General features: G+C 43.0%; 1 protein-coding gene across 2 annotated transcripts in view; it reads right to left on the bottom strand.

Moving 5' to 3' along the window:
- LOC133108474 (sialate O-acetylesterase-like) overlaps positions 1-16,216 on the bottom strand; it is a 33,233-nt gene extending 17,017 nt beyond the window's left edge. Inside the window, exon 1 of one of the 2 annotated variants that reach the window (XM_061218024.1) lies at positions 15,561-16,216. In XM_061218024.1, the coding sequence (XP_061074008.1) occupies positions 15,561-15,720 (160 nt within the window). In that variant the 5' untranslated portion in view covers positions 15,721-16,216. Of the gene's footprint in view, positions 1-3,818; positions 3,884-15,560 lie in introns of those variants that run through there. The other variant, XM_061218026.1, reaches the window with a different exon arrangement.
- Between the last annotated feature and the right edge of the window lie 1,538 nt (positions 16,217-17,754).

Below are 17,754 nucleotides of genomic sequence, written 5' to 3'. Positions count from 1 at the left end.
CACTCAGCTATTAGATGGATGTCCTTCGTAGATTTCTTAAGGCGCCACAAAAAAGAGCACCTGAAGAGTGTATTGAGATGGTGGAAGGCACTTACTGCTGGCTTGTATGATGTCAAAGTTTGGAGAGAGTCCAAGGAGAGGGAGGGAGACAGGGAGACAAATAACAGTGATGAATAGGCTCATTAAAAAGTTGTATAAGAGATAAATGTCTTCCCACTCGGTATACTGGGGACATTTCTTATCAAAAAAGGTACACTTTTATACCAGTTAAGGATATATAAGGAATGAGCTTTTAGAAAGCAGAAAGAAGAAGAAGAAAAAAAAGCATCTTAGAATTTCGCTGTTAAAAATATCTAAGGGCTGTTGAGGAGAGAGCAATGCAGGACAGCTGTAATCAAGCTGGAGTGGCGCGCTCCCTCTGCGCGCCACTCCAGGATCTGGATATGGAGAACGGAGTGGCGTACGTGGTGCGGACTCAGCCCAAGAATTGTGGCGGCGGGACTGATGTCGAAGAGGTGTTCATGCGCATCCCTCATTGTGCAGAGGAGCTGGTGAAGGAGTTTGGGTGCTTTTACGACATGCTTGGAGCCATGAACTGCACCTGGAGGCCAACAGACGGGACGCGGGGTCCCTCCACGCTACAGAACACTTTCCTGCTGGACCCACGCAAGAACCTGAAGCCTCCCCCCCCTAACCTCAGTGTCAGTGAGGAGAGGCACATGCTGTGGCTGCACTGCAAACCCCCCGACGTGTTCGAAGACTGCTGGAAGTACACGTACCGCTACAGAAGCAGCGGGTCCTCTGACTGGCAGGAGAAGTATAGTTTACCGGACACATCAGTGCACATCCCATACAACAGGCACTGGTATGAAGTGCAAGTGAAGGCTGTCACCAAGGACATCTGCGGCATTGGAGCCAGTGACTGGAGCAAAGTCAAGTCTTTTGAAAGTCTGGGTCCTGATCCTGCCCCAGATTTCCAAACCAATGCAACTGTTCAAAGAGCTCATCAACAGCAAGGAGGAGGGATCAAATCCCGCAGAAAACGAGACGGCTATATTTAGGGCATGGGTGGTAATTATAACCTATATTACTTGTAAAAGTAGGAAAAGTAGTACATAGAAGTTCAACGTTATAAGTTTCCTTTCATTTTTATGTATTTTATTTTTTAGTAAGATACTATAGAAGGTAGTACTGTGAGGTGATTTAAAGTTATAAGTTTCCTTTCATTTTTATGTCTTTTATTTTTCAGTAAGATACTATATACGATATAAATAAGCAGTAGACTTTAGGGGTGTTTGTACCCATTGTATTAATGGAAGTTCAGTAGCTTTTATCTCCGTGAAGGGGGAGCCATAGGATAAGGTAAAAGCAAAAGAGGATGGATATTTGAGGGGTGTACCATGAATTTAACATCTGGTGGAAAGGTAAACTAGAAAGAGCTAAAGGGGTTATATGAAACCTGTATGTGATTAGCAAACTGAAAGATGATGTTTAACCTGTCAGCTGTATAACTCTATTCTTTTGATTGATTATAATAAAGTATATCTGACTATAATCATATGTGATAAAGGTTCTTTTAGAGGAATACAGTGAATTCAGGAAATCGTTTACCAGATTTGCATCACACCCTTCACTTCGAGACTGGGCTGGAAGTTTAGTAGAACTTACCAGGGCTCCAGGACGTTCGGAGTACTTAAAGGAAAAGAGACACCTCATGGTGAGGTACTGTTCGTGGGAACGTGAGGTCTGAGCTCGGCAAGGGATCCGTGGCTCACGACACCACTGTTACGACCGCAAGCCCCTGAAATCAGCTGTTGCACTTAGTTACATCTCAATATGTACACTAATAAGTCGATAGTTGTAGTTGGCTAATAATATTACTAAAATACCACATTAATGGGACTGTCCTTAATCACTCCCTACTCTCCAGCTAGACCACTCCGGTCTGCCAGCTCTGGTTGCCTTATGGTTCCCTCACTACGAGCACCTGGCGGTCGAGCTGCACGTTCACGCCTGTTTTCCGTTCTAGTTCCTCAGTGGTGGAATGACCTGCCTACCACTGTCAGGACAGCAGAATCCCTCCCCCTATTTCGACGCAGAGTAAAAACACACCTGTACCTTAGTCCTCCCTCCGGATTTTGTTTGTAAGTTTTTAAATCTATTAATACGTTCCCACCAGTCGTGATAAATGCAACATTTTAGTATTCCTGAAGTGTTTTATTCATAAATAACACTACTTACTCTCATAACGCAGTCAAACAGTCGCTGCATGGAGTGCATAATCGATCGTAGAGCGAGTCGATGGGCCTAGTAACGTCGCACGTAGAAGCGATCCCTTAAGCAAGTGATAGTGCGGGGACCACACGTAGAAAAGTAAACAACTTTAGTAAGGTATAGCTTAGAGAGTCTTAAGAGACACCATTATCGGAAAACCACACCCCAGATAGGGCTGACACTAAAGCTGCTTATGAATGACTCACAAATAAACCATGTCCTTTGTTAGTAAACATACTTTTGGAAACCAGTTTATCAAGGGCACTTGAGCCAGAATGATGTCAACCCATCGATGACTCCAGGATTGCTTATTCACTCCATGCAGCGACTGCTAATGAGAAAGTTCTTTATAAATATAACACTGCAGGAATACTTTAAAATATTGCATTCATCGCGACTGGTGAGAACTCACTAATATAATTAAAAACTTACAAACTGAATTATTCAACCGTATATATAATTTTCGCCAAATAGGTGCAAGAACAGGGCACCTCAGATTGTGGTAGCCTACCACACCTCGTCCCACTACGCCACCTGGTAATAGCCTTCTTTCGCATGTCATGTTTTATTTACATTATTTTAATATCTTTGTCAAGGTGCCTTAAATAACTTTTAAATCAGGGTTAATTTGCCAGAAGCACCGTCACTTTACCGGTGTAATTCACTATTTTCTTTGATTGGCTGACGTTTTCAATAAAAGCGCACCAACAAGCAAAACGCACCAACACCAGAACAACATAGGAAAAAAAAGAAGAAAAAAAAAAAAAAAACTTAGAAAGAAGCGGTCCCACAGCTTCACAGAAAATTAAATGGAGATATTGTTAGAGGAGGTGGCACTGAATAATGAAACACTATTTTCTAGTTTTAGAACTACGGTGTCCAATAAAACAAAGAAAGAACTATGGTTAAACATCGCTCCAGCCCACAGAGTGGGAAATATTGGTTTATAAATATAATTTAAAAGGCAATTAGGCTACATGTTCAATAAAGTGCATCCATCGTAATGTACAATTTTATTATTTGCATGAAAACACTCCCATTAATGTGGTATTTCAGAAACATTATCAGCCAACTATAATTGTAGAATTATTAGTGTACATATTGCTTAACAGATTGAGATGTAACTAAGAGCAACAGCTGATTTCAGAGGCTTGAGGTCGAAACAGTGGTGGCCACTAGCTGAGTGATCTGTCAACATCGATTAGGTATAGCTAAGAGTGGTCCAGACCAACCTTACGAAAGTATCACTTACAGAAGGTATACTTAGCTAAGAATATTTCTGGAAACAGGCAGCCCAGAAAATGCTGGCTATAATCTCAAACAATCTCACAGATTGCCCATCATACTAACTATCTCGTAGGAATGCCGTCTTTTTATATTCTTATTTAAAACCGACTCATACAAAGCCAACAACGCTTTACTACATTTACAAATTTAATGTTTTATCTCATCGGGTTCCTACAGCCCTCTCTACTGTGCTGCAATAGTGAATATCACGCACAGTAAACATATGTTATGCATTTAGAACAATAGAAAATACTTACGAACAACATTCAAGGCAGAAATTACGCAGAGCAGACCGAATACATTTCGCTCACACATTGTTAACTCGAGCCTGGAGCCTAATTGTTTCAGATCATGAACTAACAAGTCTTTTGAACTGGAGATTACGTAGCTGTAGTACCAGCCTACTAATATTCTGCTGTGACTAATCACCTGGAAAAAAAAACTGTAAGATATGTGTCAGGGAAAAATGTCCTTTTTCACATTTCACAGGTTTGCATTAGTGTTTATTCTTGTTATTTATTCATTTTCATACACCCCTTGGTTATTGTTCCCCATTAGTTTCTAATTTGTTATCCCCTGTTATGTCCTTTCATTATCCTAACCCGCTTATCCTGAACAGGGTCGCAGGGGACTGGAGCCTATCCCAGCATACATTGGGTGAAAGGCAGGAATACACCCTGGACAGGTCTCCAGTCCATCGCAGGGCGCACACACACCATTCACTCACACACTCATACCTACGGGTAATTTAGACTCTCCAATCAGCCTAACCTGCATGTCTTTGGACTATGGGAGGAAACCGGAGTACCCGGAGGAAACCCACGCAAACACGGGGAGAACATGCAAACGCCGCACAGAGAGGCCCCGGCCGACGGGGATTCGAACCCAGGACCTCCTTGCTGTGACTAACTAAACTAAAACCTCCTGATACACAAGTAAATCAGAGAAAGACAACAATTAAGGTTTACAGGGAGGTAGGGAGGGACAGGGAGAGGTGCTGCTTGAAGAGGTGCGTCCGCAGTTTGCGCTTGAAGAGATTCTACAGTACTGACCTCAACGGGGACACGCAGACAGGGGAGTGACTCGACTGGTAAACATTCAGGCGCAGACATAACAGGGGCGGCGGCCTGGGTGTTTACCAGTCGAGTCACTCCCCTGTCTGCGTGTCCCCGTTGAGGTCAGTACTGTAGAATCTCTTCAAGCGCAAACTGCGGACGCACCTCTTCAAGCAGCACCTCTCCCTGTCCCTCCCTACCTCCCTGTAAACCTTAATTGTTGTCTTTCTCTGATTTACTTGTGTATCAGGAGGTTTTAGTTTAAGCGGTCCCACAGCTTCACAGAAAATTAAATGGAGATATTGTTAGAGGAGGTGGCACTGAATAATGAAACACTATTTTCTAGTTTTAGGACTATGGTGTCCAATAAAACAAAGAAAGAGCTATGGTTAAACATCGCTCCAGCCCACAGAGTGGGACATATTGGTTTATAAATATAATTTAAAAGGCAATTAGGATACATTGTAGGAGTATGGGAACAAAAAGGTGCAAAGGAGGCTTTTTGTGGACGGAGAAAATAAACGTGTTGTTTATTGCATTCTCTCATTCAAAAACTCACAACACACGAACCCTCTCTCGCAACACTTCCTGAAAATCATTACCGCTAAGGAACATGGATAATGTAGTTGCATAGTAACGTTAACAAGGGCTAGATCGCAGTGAAGTCTAAACCACTGAAACACACTGTCCTGCTAGTGAGTGGCCACTACACACGTCCCCCCAGAGTTCACAAGCACTGGCCCCAAAAAAAAAAAATGTGTCGGATGTCGTCTAGGTAAACAAAGACGAACGACAAGTCGCGCAGCACCACGTCCATCAACCGCTGGAAGGTCTGTGCGGCATTCCTGAGGCCGAACGGCATCCGTAAAAACTCAAAAAGCCCGAATGGAGTTATGACCGCCGTTTTGGGGATGTCCTGTGGGCTGACTGGCACCTGGTGATAGCTCCTCACAAGATCCACTTTAGAAAAAATGGTTGCTCCAGCCAGGTGGGCTGAAAAGTCTTGAATGTGGGGGACGGGGTAGCGGTCAGGTGTGGTAGCGCCATTAAGGCGCCGGTAGTCACCGCAGGGACGCCAGCCGCCATTGGACTTGGGAACGAGATGGAGGGGCGAGGCCCAAGGACTGTCGGAACGCCGGATGATGCCGAGCTTCTCCATAGAGGCGAACTCATCCTTCGCGATGGCGAGCTTGTGTGGGTCGAGGCGGCGGGCCCTGGCATGCACAGGCGGGCCTTCCGTGGAGATGTGATGCTCTACGCCGTGTTTCGTGGCAGTGGACGAAAACGTAGGTGTCGCGATGTCCGAGAACTCCAACAGGAGGGGGGAGAAAACATCAGCAGGTGAGACGGCACTGGACAGCTTCATCGCGGCTGCATCACTGCGCTCACACGGTAGCGAGCCGAACGTCTCAGCGTTGATGAGCCGACAGTTCCCCACGTCCACTAGGAGACTGTTTGCACATAGAAAGTCAGCACCTAGGAGGGGAGTAGACACCTTGGCCAGAACAAAATCCCAGGTGAAACGCTGGTCAGCAAAACACAACGTCACAGTGCGGGTACCAAAAGTAGGGATAGCGCTGCCATTGGCAGCCTCGAGGGCGGGGCCTTGTTTCGCCTGACGTAAGTCCACAACTGATGCAGGAAGCACGCTCACCTGGGCGCCTGTATCGCACAGAAACCTGCGACCGGAGAGGGAGTCGGTGACGTACAGCAAGCCTGCAGGATGGCCGACACTCACAGCTGCAAGCGAGTGCCGGCCAGTGCGTTTCCCGACACACTGAAGTTGCATGGAGGCAGGCATTTCTTGGCTTTGGTACCGAATTTGGCGTGGTAAAAACACAACCCTGATGTCTTCACTCGGCGGGCCACAGCAGTGGCAGGGACGGAGAGAGGTTGGGGCACGCATTCATCGACGGCGGCGGTGTCGATGGTGGTGGGCGTCGCTGCAAAACATTTCTTCCCAGCCAAGAAAAATGTATCCGCCTCCCTGGCCAACTGGCGATAGTCAGTCTTGATAGAATTGGTCACAGCTAAACGAACGTGGCCAGGGAGCTGTCACAGGAAAAGCTCCTTAAAAAGGAAACACGGCTGGTGGTCACCGAGCAGAGCCAGCATGTGGTCCATTAGTTCAGAGGGCTTGGAGTCACCGAGCCCAGGGAGGGAAAGGAGCTGGCCAGCGCGCTCAGACTCGGACAGTCCAAATGTCTCTTTAAGGTGGGCTTTCAAGGCGCCATATTTGTCATCTGCTGGTGGATTTTAAATAAGACTCACCACCCTCCCCGCAGTTGAGTTGGAAAGAGCCGCCACCACATAGTAGTACTTGGTGCTGTCCATCGTAATCCCCCTCAATGCAAACTGCGCTTCAGCCTGAGCAAACCAAGCGTTAGCATTCTGCTCCCAAAACTCAGGTAATTTGAGAGAAACTGCGTTTGTAGCCATGTTGCTGCCTGTTCAGTAAACTCTGGAAACGTCCAAAGAAAAACGGGGTCACCAATGTAGGAGTATGGGAACAAAAAGGTGAAAATAAACGTGTTGTTTATTGCATTCTATCATTCAAAAACTCACAACACACGAACCCTCTCTCGCAACACTTCCTGAAAATCATTACCGCTACGGAACATGGATAATGTAGTTGCATAGTAACGTTAACAAGGGCTAGATCGCAGTGAAGTCTAAACCACTGTCCTGCTAGTGAGTGGCCACTACAACATGTTCAATAAAGTGCATCCATCGTAATGTACAATTTTATTATTTGCATGAAAACACTCCCATTAATGTGGTATTTTAGAAACATTATTAGCCAACTACAACTGTAGAATTATTAGTGTACATATTGCTTAACAGATTGAGATGTAACTAAGAGCAACATCTGATTTCAGAGGCTTGCGGTCGAAACAGTGGTGGCCACCAGCGGAGTGATCTGTCAACATCGATTAGGTATAGCTAAGAGTGGTCCAGACCAACCTTACGAAAGTATCACTTACAGAAGGTATACTTAGCTAAGAATATTTCTGGAAACAGGCAGCCCAGAAAATGCAGGCTATAATCTCAAACAATCTCACAGATTGCCTGTAGATTACCCTATCTTTTGAGTATACAATGTACTGATTATTGATTTCTGTTGTAATATCATTGTAAGAGCAAAGGACTTTTAGTGAGCAAGCTATCCCACGCACAGTAAACATACATTATGCATTTAGCAAAATAGAGCAGACAGACTGAATACATTTCGCTCACACATCGTCAACTGGAGCCTAATTATTTCAGATCATGAACTAACAGCAGCTATGAGTGTTCCAGACCAACCCTACGAAAGTATCACTTACAGAAGGTTAACTTAGCTAAGAATGTTTCGGGAAACACGCTGAAACGTTAAGGTACCGTTTAAGGTACAATGTCGACATAACGTTAAGAAGGCTTAGGGAAACGCAGCCCAGAAAATGTAGGCTATATAATTACATTACATTACATTATTGGCATTTGACAGACGCTCTTATCCAGAGACAATCCTCCCCTCAAACAATCCCCTCAAACAATCTCATAGATTGCCCATCAAACTAATTTAGAAATATCTACTTCATGTAGTTGGTAAATTCATATTGCCGCCAAGAGTTACCAACTATCCCGTATTAGCCGGGACATCCCATATATTGGGCTAAATTAGTTTGTATTGACTGCTACTCTACTCTGCTCACTGATCGGAATCCTTGTTGCTTCAAAAAGTTACCGGTTATTTTAGTCTGAACACTGTGGGTATGAGCTGCGTGAAGTTGGCAAATGTTGCTGGCCACAATTGGAGACTTCCGGTTCGCATTTATCAAAATAAAAGTTCGGTGAATAAAATTATTTTTGAACTGTAATTTTGTCAATTTTAATTGTTAAATTAATACAGTTGGATATGATTGTGATGTATTTGCAGAGAATATACAATTGTGCACAAATTTCAATAAAAACTGTTTGCCACCTGTCTGTCAGGTGTGGTATGGGCATGCATTGCCATAGACTGTCAGTTGCCACCCAACTCATTTGCATAGCTCATAACTCAAAAACTAGAAATTGTTTCAAAATGAAAGGGGTATACATTTGTTAGTTGGACCCATATCTTTAATATTCTACAGTCCTTTCTGCAAAATCCTGTTCCGAGCAATTGTTGCTGTGTTTCTAGTGTGGGGAGGCCATACGTTGCTATTGACTGTCAATTGCCACCCAGCTCATTTGCATAGCTCATAACTCAAAAACTAGAAATTGTTTCAAAATGAAAGGGGGTATACATTTGTTAGTTGGACCCATATCTTTAATATTCTACAGTCCTTTCTGCAAAATCCTGTTCCGAGCAATTGTTGCTGTGTTTCTAGTGTGGGGAGGCCATACGTTGCTATTGACTGTCAATTGCCACCCAGCTCATTTGCATAGCTCATAACTCAAAAACTAGAAATTGTTTCAAAATGAAAGGGGGTATACATTTGTTAGCTGGACCCATATCTTTAATATTCTACAGTCCTTTCTGCAAAATCCTGTTCTGAGCAATTGTTGCTGTGTTTCTAGTGTGGGGAGGCCATACATTGCCATAGACTGTCAATTGCCACCCAACTCATTTGCATAGCTCATAACTCAAAAACTATGAATTGTTTCAAAATGAAAGGGGGTATACATTTGTTAGCTGGACCCATATCTTTAATATTCTACAGTCCTTTCTGCAAAATCCTGTTCCGAGCAATTGTTGCTGTGTTTCTAGTGTGGGGAGGCCATACATTGCCATAGACTGTCAATTGCCACCCAACTCATTTGCATAGCTGATAACTCAAAAACTATGAATTGTTTCAAAATGAAAGGGGGTATACATTTGTTAGCTGGACCCTTATCTTTAATATTAAACAGTCCTTTCTGCAAAATCCTGTTCCGAGCAATTGTTGCTGTGTTTCTAGTGTGGGGAGGCCATACGTTGCCATAGACTGTCAATTGCCACCCAGCTCAATTGCATAGCTGATAACTCAAAAACTAGAAATTGTTTCAAAATGAAAGGGGGTATACATTTGTTAGTTGGACCCATATCTTTAATATTCTACAGTCCTTTCTGCAAAATCCTGTTCCGAGCAATTGTTGCTGTGTTTCTAGTGTGGGGTGGCCATACGTTGCTATTGACTGTCAGTTGCCACCCAGCTCATTTGCATAGCTCATAACTCAAAAACTAGAAATTGTTTCAAAATGAAAGGGGGTATACATTTGTTAGCTGGACCCTTATATTTAATATTCTACAGTCCTTTCTGTGAAATCCTGTTCCGAGCAATTGTTGCTATGTTTCTAGTGTGGGGAGGCCATACGTTGCCATAGACTGTCAATTGCCACCCAGCTCATTTGCATAGCTCATAACTCAAAAACTATTAATTGTTTCAAAATGAAAGGGGGTATACATTTGTTAGCTGGACCCTTATCTTTAATATTAAACAGTCCTTTCTGCAAAATCCTGTTCCGAGCAATTGTTGCTGTGTTTCTAGTGTGGGGTGGCCATACATTGCTATTGACTGTCAGTTGCCACCCAACTCATTTGCATAGCTCATAACTCAAAAACTAGAAATTGTTTCAAAATGAAAGGGGGTATACATTTGTTAGCTGGACCCTTATCTTTAATATTCTACAGTCCTTTCTGTGAAATCCTGTTCCGAGCAATTGTTGCTATGTTTCTAGTGTGGGGAGGCCATACGTTGCCATAGACTGTCAATTGCCACCCAGCTCATTTGCATAGCTCATAACTCAAAAACTAGAAATTGTTTCAAAATTAAAGGGGGTATACATTTGTTAGCTGTACCCATATCTTTAATATTCTATAGTCCTTTCTGTGAAATCCTGTTCCGAGCAATTGTTGCTGTGTTTCTAGTGTGGGGAGGCCATACGTTGCCATAGACTGTCAATTGCCACCCAACTCTTTTGCATAGCTGATAACTCAAAAACTATGAATTGTTTCAAAATGAAAGGGGGTATACATTTGTTAGCTGGACCCTTATCTCTAATATTCTATAGTCCTTTCTGAAAAATCCTGTTCACAGCAATTGTTGCTGTGTGTCAGGTGCAAGGTGGGCATTCATTGCTATAGACTGTCAATTCACATGCTGCTCATTATAGACCTATATACCCAGGGATAAACCCAAACCATGCAACTTTACAATGAAATTAAAGTCAAATCAACTTTATTTGTGTTGCACATTTCACGCTATATTTGTCAGTACATGCTTTAGAGCAGTGCTTCTCAACCAGGAATTTATTAATTGATTTATTTAATTTAGGGCATTTTTGGTGGTATGATTGGTTCAGTTATTAAATTAGTTGTTTCAGTTTCTGGTTACAACAAAAACCTTCCGGCAAGACTAGAGTTGAGAAACACAGCTTTAGCGCAAGCCCCAGCCTTTCCCCCCACAAAAGCAAGCCTAGGGCAACAGTGGCAAGGAAAAACTTCCAAGGTGGAGAAGGAAGAAACCTTGGGAGGAACCAGACTTAAGTGGGGGGCCCATTCTCCTCTGGCTGGCTTACGGGTGACAATGATGGTCAGATAAAACAATTAACAATTAATTATGAACAATTTGTTCATGTGATGGGTTTTGAATGTGTGTGAGATTGGCAGGGTGCAGATGAAGGAGGTGGCGGTCCTGGGGCAGTATGTGGGGGGTGTCTCAGCGCTGCAGTATGATTGTGATGAAGAGAAGGGGGAAAAAATGACAATATGGCAGTGGGAAGTAAGTAGGGACACAAATGGGACTTGGAAACAAACCGAGGCCTTAATTGTAAGGAGGATTTACTGTTGGGCTAATTCTAACGAGTATTTAATTTTAAGTTAAGTCATCCAGGACAACCTTTCGCATTTTACTTGGACTGCAATTTAACTGATTACTATCAAGTATTATACTTTTTGAAAACACAAACGTAAAGTCCAAAGCTGCTCCCATCTAACTGACCTGGAAAGGAAGGACATTGGTGAGCATATTCAAAAACCAAATTTACTGGATGTAGTTTTCCTGTAATGCCAAAATACTGTAAAGATAAATAGAGTGAGAGACGGTCAAGAACTGCTAATAAAGATGAGTTGTGGTGCTTCAGTGAATCCATTAATATTGCTTTAAAAAATATTTTTCCCTCTAATATCCTGCAATGTTCCATTGTAATATGAATCATGGTCCAATGTAACAAATCTAAATTCACTGGAACAAGGACAAATTTAAATCTCCACCAATTTCTTTTTAAATTTGGTAAATTTGGCAAGACCTCAATTGTCTTGCAGTACAAACTATACAGTTCCTGGCTAACAAATAGTTGCAGTAGAGGGGACTGCAAGAATTATTTTTTTGGGTACTGATTAAAAATGACAGGTATGTGTTTATAATGGAATCATTTAGCCAATTGTTTCCAGGATTTCACAGAAAGGACTGTAGAATATTAAAGATATGGGTATATAGAGTAAATGTATACCCCCTTTCATTTTGAAATAATTACAGTTTTTGAGTTATCAGCTATGCAAATGAGCTGCTTGTGAATTGACAGTCAATAGCAATGTATTACATTATTGGCATTTAGCAGACGCTCTTATCCAGAGCGACGTACAACAAAGTGCAAACCCATAATTTTTTGAGAACAAATTAACAAACAAACAGAGCAAAAGTGACCAAAGTGAACTATCCAAACACTGCTTACCTAGCCAACTAAAAATACCGATACACAAAGCACATCACAGAGACAACAATTAAGGTTCACAGGGAGGTAGGGAGGGACGGGGAGAGGTGCTGCTTGAAGAGGTGCGTCTTCAGCTTGCGCTTGAAGGTGGGGAGAGATTCTACAGTTCTGACCTCAACGGGGAGTTCGTTCCACCACCGTGGAGCCAGAACAGACAGTAGTCGTGAGCGTGAGGTGGAGGTTCGGAGAGGGGGAGGTGCCAAGCGGCCTGTGGAGGCTGAACGAAGAGGTCTGGCAGGGGTGTAGGGTCTGATGATTTTTTGTAGATAAGCTGGGGAAGACCCTTTAACTGCTTGGAAGGCTAGCACCAATGTTTTGAATTAGATGCGAGCCATGACAGTGGAGGGAAGTAAGCAGGGGGGTGACGTGTGAGTATTTGGGAAGGTTGAAGACCAGACGAGCTGCTGCATTCTGGATGAGTTGGAGGGGTCTGATGGCAGACGCTGGGAGGCCAGCCAAGAGGGAATTGCAGTAGTCCAGGCGGGACAGAACCATCGCTTGGACCAGGAGCTGGGTCGAGTAGGGGGTGAGAAAGGGGCGGATTCTCCGTATGTTGTATAGGAAGAACCTGCAAGACCGGGTCACCGCCGCAATGTTCTCGGAAAGGGACAGTCTGCTGTCCATCACCACGCCGAGGTTCCTTGCACTGGGTGACGGCGTGAGTGTGGTATCCCCGAGGGAAATGGAGAGATCCAGATGGGGAGAGGTTTTAGCAGGGATGAATATCATTTCAGTCTTGCCTGGGTTGAGCTTTAGATGGTGGTTGTCCATCCAGCTCTGGATGTCAATCAGGCAAGCAGAGATACGGGCTGAAACCTGCGTATCAGACGGCGGGAACGAGACGAAGAGTTGGGTATCGTCCGCGTAGCAGTGGTAGGATAGCCCATGTGCAGTGATCACAGGGCCAAGGGAGCGAGTGTAAAGAGAAAAAAGAAGCGGGCCGAGGACTGAGCCCTGGGGAACTCCTGTGGCGAGGGGCCGAGGTGTCGATACCGAACCAGCCCAGGCAACCTGGAAGGAGCGACCAGAGAGCTAGGACTCAATCCAGTCCAGGGCTGTGCCACAGATGCCCGTTGCTGAGAGGGCAGATAGGAGGATGGAGTGATCCACAGTGTCGAAGGCAGCAGAGAGATCTAGGAGAATGAGGACAGAGGAGAGGGAGGCTGCTCGTGCGGCATGGAGTGACTCACTGACGGAGAGCAGCGCGGTCTCTGTCGAGTGGCCCGATCTGAAGCCAGACTGATAGGGGTCTAGCACGTATGGCCACCCCACACTAGAAACACAGCAACAATTGCTCGGAACAGGATTTTGCAGAAAGGACTGTTTAATATTAAAGATAAGGGTCCAGCTAACAAATGTATACCCCCTTTCATTTTGAAACAATTTATAGTTTTTGAGTTATGAGCTATGCAAATGAGCTGGGTGGCAACTGACAGTCTATGGCAACGTATGGCCTCCCCACACTAGAAACACAGCAACAATTGCTCGGAACAGGATTTTGCAGAAAGGACTGTAGAATATTAAAGATATGGGTCCAACTAACAAATGTATACCCCCTTTCATTTTGAAACAATTCATAGTTTTTGAGTTATCAGCTATGCAAATGAGCTGGGTGGCAATTGACAGTCAATAGCAACGTATGGCCACCCCACACTAGAAACACAGCAACAATTGCTCGGAACAGGATTTTGCAGAAAGGTCTGTTTCATATTAAAGATATGGGTCCAGCTAACAAATGTATACCCCCTTTCATTTTGAAACAATTTATAGTTTTTGAGTTATGAGCTATGCAAATGAGCTAGGTGGCAATTGACAGTCTATGGCAATGTATGGCCTCCCCACACTAGAAACACAGCAACAATTGCTCGGAACAGGATTTTGCAGAAAGGACTGTTTAATATTAAAGATAAGGGTCCAGCTAACAAATGTATACCCCCTTTCATTTTGAAACAATTTCTAGTTTTTGAGTTATGAGCTATGCAAATGAGCTGGGTGGCAACTGACAGTCAATAGCAACGTATGGCCACCCCACACTAGAAACACAGCAACAATTGCTCGGAACAGGATTTTGCAGAAAGGAGTGTTTAATATTAAACATAAGGGTCCAGCTAACAAATGTATACCCCCTTTCATTTTGAAACAATTTCTAGTTTTTGAGTTATGAGCTATGCAAATGAGCTGGGTGGCAATTGACAGTCAATAGCAACGTATGGCCTCCCCACACTAGAAACACAGCAACAATTGCTCGGAACAGGATTTTGCAGAAAGGACTGTAGAATATTAAAGATATGGGTCCAACTAACAAATGTATACCACCTTTCATTTTGAAACAATTCATAGTTTTTGAGTTATCAGCTATGCAAATGAGTTGGGTGGCAATTGACAGTCTATGGCAATGTATGGCCTCCCCACACTAGAAACACAGCAACAATTGCTCGGAACAGGATTTTGCAGAAAGGACTGTAGAATATTAAAGATATGGGTCCAACTAACAAATGTATACCCCCTTTCATTTTGAAACAATTTCTAGTTTTTGAGTTATGAGCTATGCAAATGAGCTGCTTGTGAATTGACAGTCAATGGCATTGCATGCCCTTACCACACTAAATACAGCAACAATTGCTCGGAACATGATTTTAGATAATAAATGTATAATTTTATATATATTATACATAGATTTAATGTATGCCCCTTCATATTTGGCAACTTTTTTTTCAAACAGTAAGCAGGTATGCAAATGAGGAATTATTGAACCGACAGGGTCAAGCAATTTATGTTTGGCCTACAATATAGTCACTAGTCAAATAGCAAGCTAGTTGCTTGCTGACTTTTGTAAGTTCTATCAGCAATGAATTTAAACAATGGTAATTATGTGAGGAAGCGCAGCAAACGCAGTAACTATGTTCTCATTATTTAACGTTACTCAGCAGCTCTTATTTTGACGGAAAATCACAGGAAGTTGAAACCGGAACTTCTGTACAGGAAGTCTAATTGTTGCCAACTTCACGGAGCTGTGGGTATGCTCAGTGAGCATTACTTCTTCTTCGTGTGTCCTTCTGTTGCCGCCACAGCACCCGACCGTGATGCTGCCCCCACACAATTGCACCCCCAATACTCTCCATTACCAGCTCCCAAAACAGACCACAGACACCAAATGCACATTAAATAACACATTTAATAAACATAACTTGTACTAAACGTTTGTCAGAAGCCGTTTCTACTTACCTCCTGCCCCGCGCTTTGAAAGCGCTGTAGGACACGGTGTCGTGGAGGAGGAACGGCTGATTAATTTAGTGGCTGTAATGCGACCATCAAAACCAACTATAAGCCGCTGAGAGGGCGAGTACAGGGAGATCTGTCCGACACGAGTCCAAGGAATGAGCATGAGTCCGTAGCTGCAGTTAAAGAGTGTTTATTGATACTACGACAAAACATTGCTCTGCATAGATGCTATTGCATTTGGACTTAGATGTTAGTGTTAGCGTTTAGTGGTCAACAGAAATATCGGCACCCTGACTCACCCTCTCTCAGTTGCAAACAACAAACAGGCTGATTCCTAAATAGGCGCAGGTGATATTAGTTAGTAGGGAGGGCAAAATGGAGCTTTAGAATGTAGACCACTGTGTGTGCACGTGAGCTCGCCAATAGATTTCTCACAGAAAACGTAATTTGTCCACTTTTTTACTTTACAGTAGAGGTGATCAAACTTACAATAACTAAGTGCTAGTGTGTTCTAAGCCTTTACTGGACCCTGTACGATGTTAGCATGATGTAGCTAGCATACGCGAATAGCACAAAGCCATACAATTTGCTTTTTAACGGCACTTGGTCATTCGAACGATATAAATAAAAGCATTCGATTAAGTTCGACGGCACCGGAATTTTCTGTCGTACCGTCCATAAATGGCAAAAGTCCCACCATAGGATTTATTTAAATCTTTAAAAGTTATACATTTTCTGAATCGTCATTAATTCATCTGGTTTCTATCAGTGATTCGGCGTGATCGGACAGTTCTGTAGCTATGTAAATGACGTCAGAAGGATACAGCACTGTTATTTGCTACCTAAACTTTGACGCACGCTCGAGAGCGTTAACATGATTGAAGTCTGACATGTCTATTGTCAAAATCCATTGAAACGATGAAAAAGTAACCAGGGACTTTGGACTTATAAGGCTGGACATACCGAGTACCCAGCAAAAATATTGACCTGGCTACAGTCATACTTTTGACAGTTCGAACTGCCACCAACTGCCATGTATGAGCGCGTGAAGTAAACCAGCAAAGCTATTGTTGTGTCACCGTTGCGGGAGTGACTCGACTTGGGACTTGACTTGCCGTAACCAAGGACTCGACTCGACTTGACTTGACATAACCTGTGACTTGACTTGACTTGCCCAAGAAAAAAATACTTGGGACTTGCTTGAGACTTGGACCAAATGACTTGAGACTTACTTGTGACTTGGATAAGAGGGACTCACATCTCTGGTCTTAAGAGACACCATTATCGGAAAACCACACCCCAGATAGGGCTGACACTAAAGCTGCTTATGAATGACTCACAAATAAACCATGTCCTTTGTTAGTAAACATACTTTTGGAAACAAGTTTATCAAGGGCACTTGAGCCAGAATGATGTCAACCCATCAATGACTCCAGGATTGCTTATTCACTCCATGCAGCGACTGCTTGATTATGTAATGAGAAAGTTCTTTATAAATATAACACTGCAGGAATACTTTAAAATATTGCATTCATCGCGACTGGTGAGAACTCACTAATATAATTAAAAACTTACAAACTGAATTATTCAACCGTATATATAATTTTCGCCAAATAGGTGCAAGAACAGGGCACCTCAGATTGTGGTAGCCTACCACACCTCGTCCCACTACGCCACCTGGTAATAGCCTTCTTTCGCATGTCATGTTTTATTTACATTATTTTAATATCTTTGTCAAGGTGCCTTAAATAACTTTTAAATCAGGGTTAATTTGCTAGAAGCACCGTCACTTTACCGGTGTAATTCACTATTTTCTTTGATTGGCTGACGTTTTCAATAAAAGCGCACCAACAAGCAAAACGCACCAACACCAGAACATAGGAAAAAAAAAGAAGAAAAAAAAAAAAACTTAGAAAGAAGCGGTCCCACAGCTTCACAGAAAATTAAATGGAGATATTGTTAGAGGAGGTGGCACTGAATAATGAAACACTATTTTCTAGTTTTAGGACTACGGTGTCCAATAAAACAAAGAAAGAACTATGGTTAAACATCGCTCCAGCCCACAGAGTGGGAAATATTGGTTTATAAATATAATTTAAAAGGCAATTAGGCTACATGTTCAATAAAGTGCATCCATCGTAATGTACAATTTTATTATTTGCATGAAAACACTCCCATTAATTTGGTATTTTAGAAA

Source organism: Conger conger, chromosome 13, assembly GCF_963514075.1.
Source record: "Conger conger chromosome 13, fConCon1.1, whole genome shotgun sequence".
Classification (NCBI taxonomy): domain Eukaryota; kingdom Metazoa; phylum Chordata; class Actinopteri; order Anguilliformes; family Congridae; genus Conger; species Conger conger.
The sequence above is the reverse complement of the archived record's forward strand: the minus strand, read 5'-3'. Positions and strand labels throughout refer to the sequence as shown.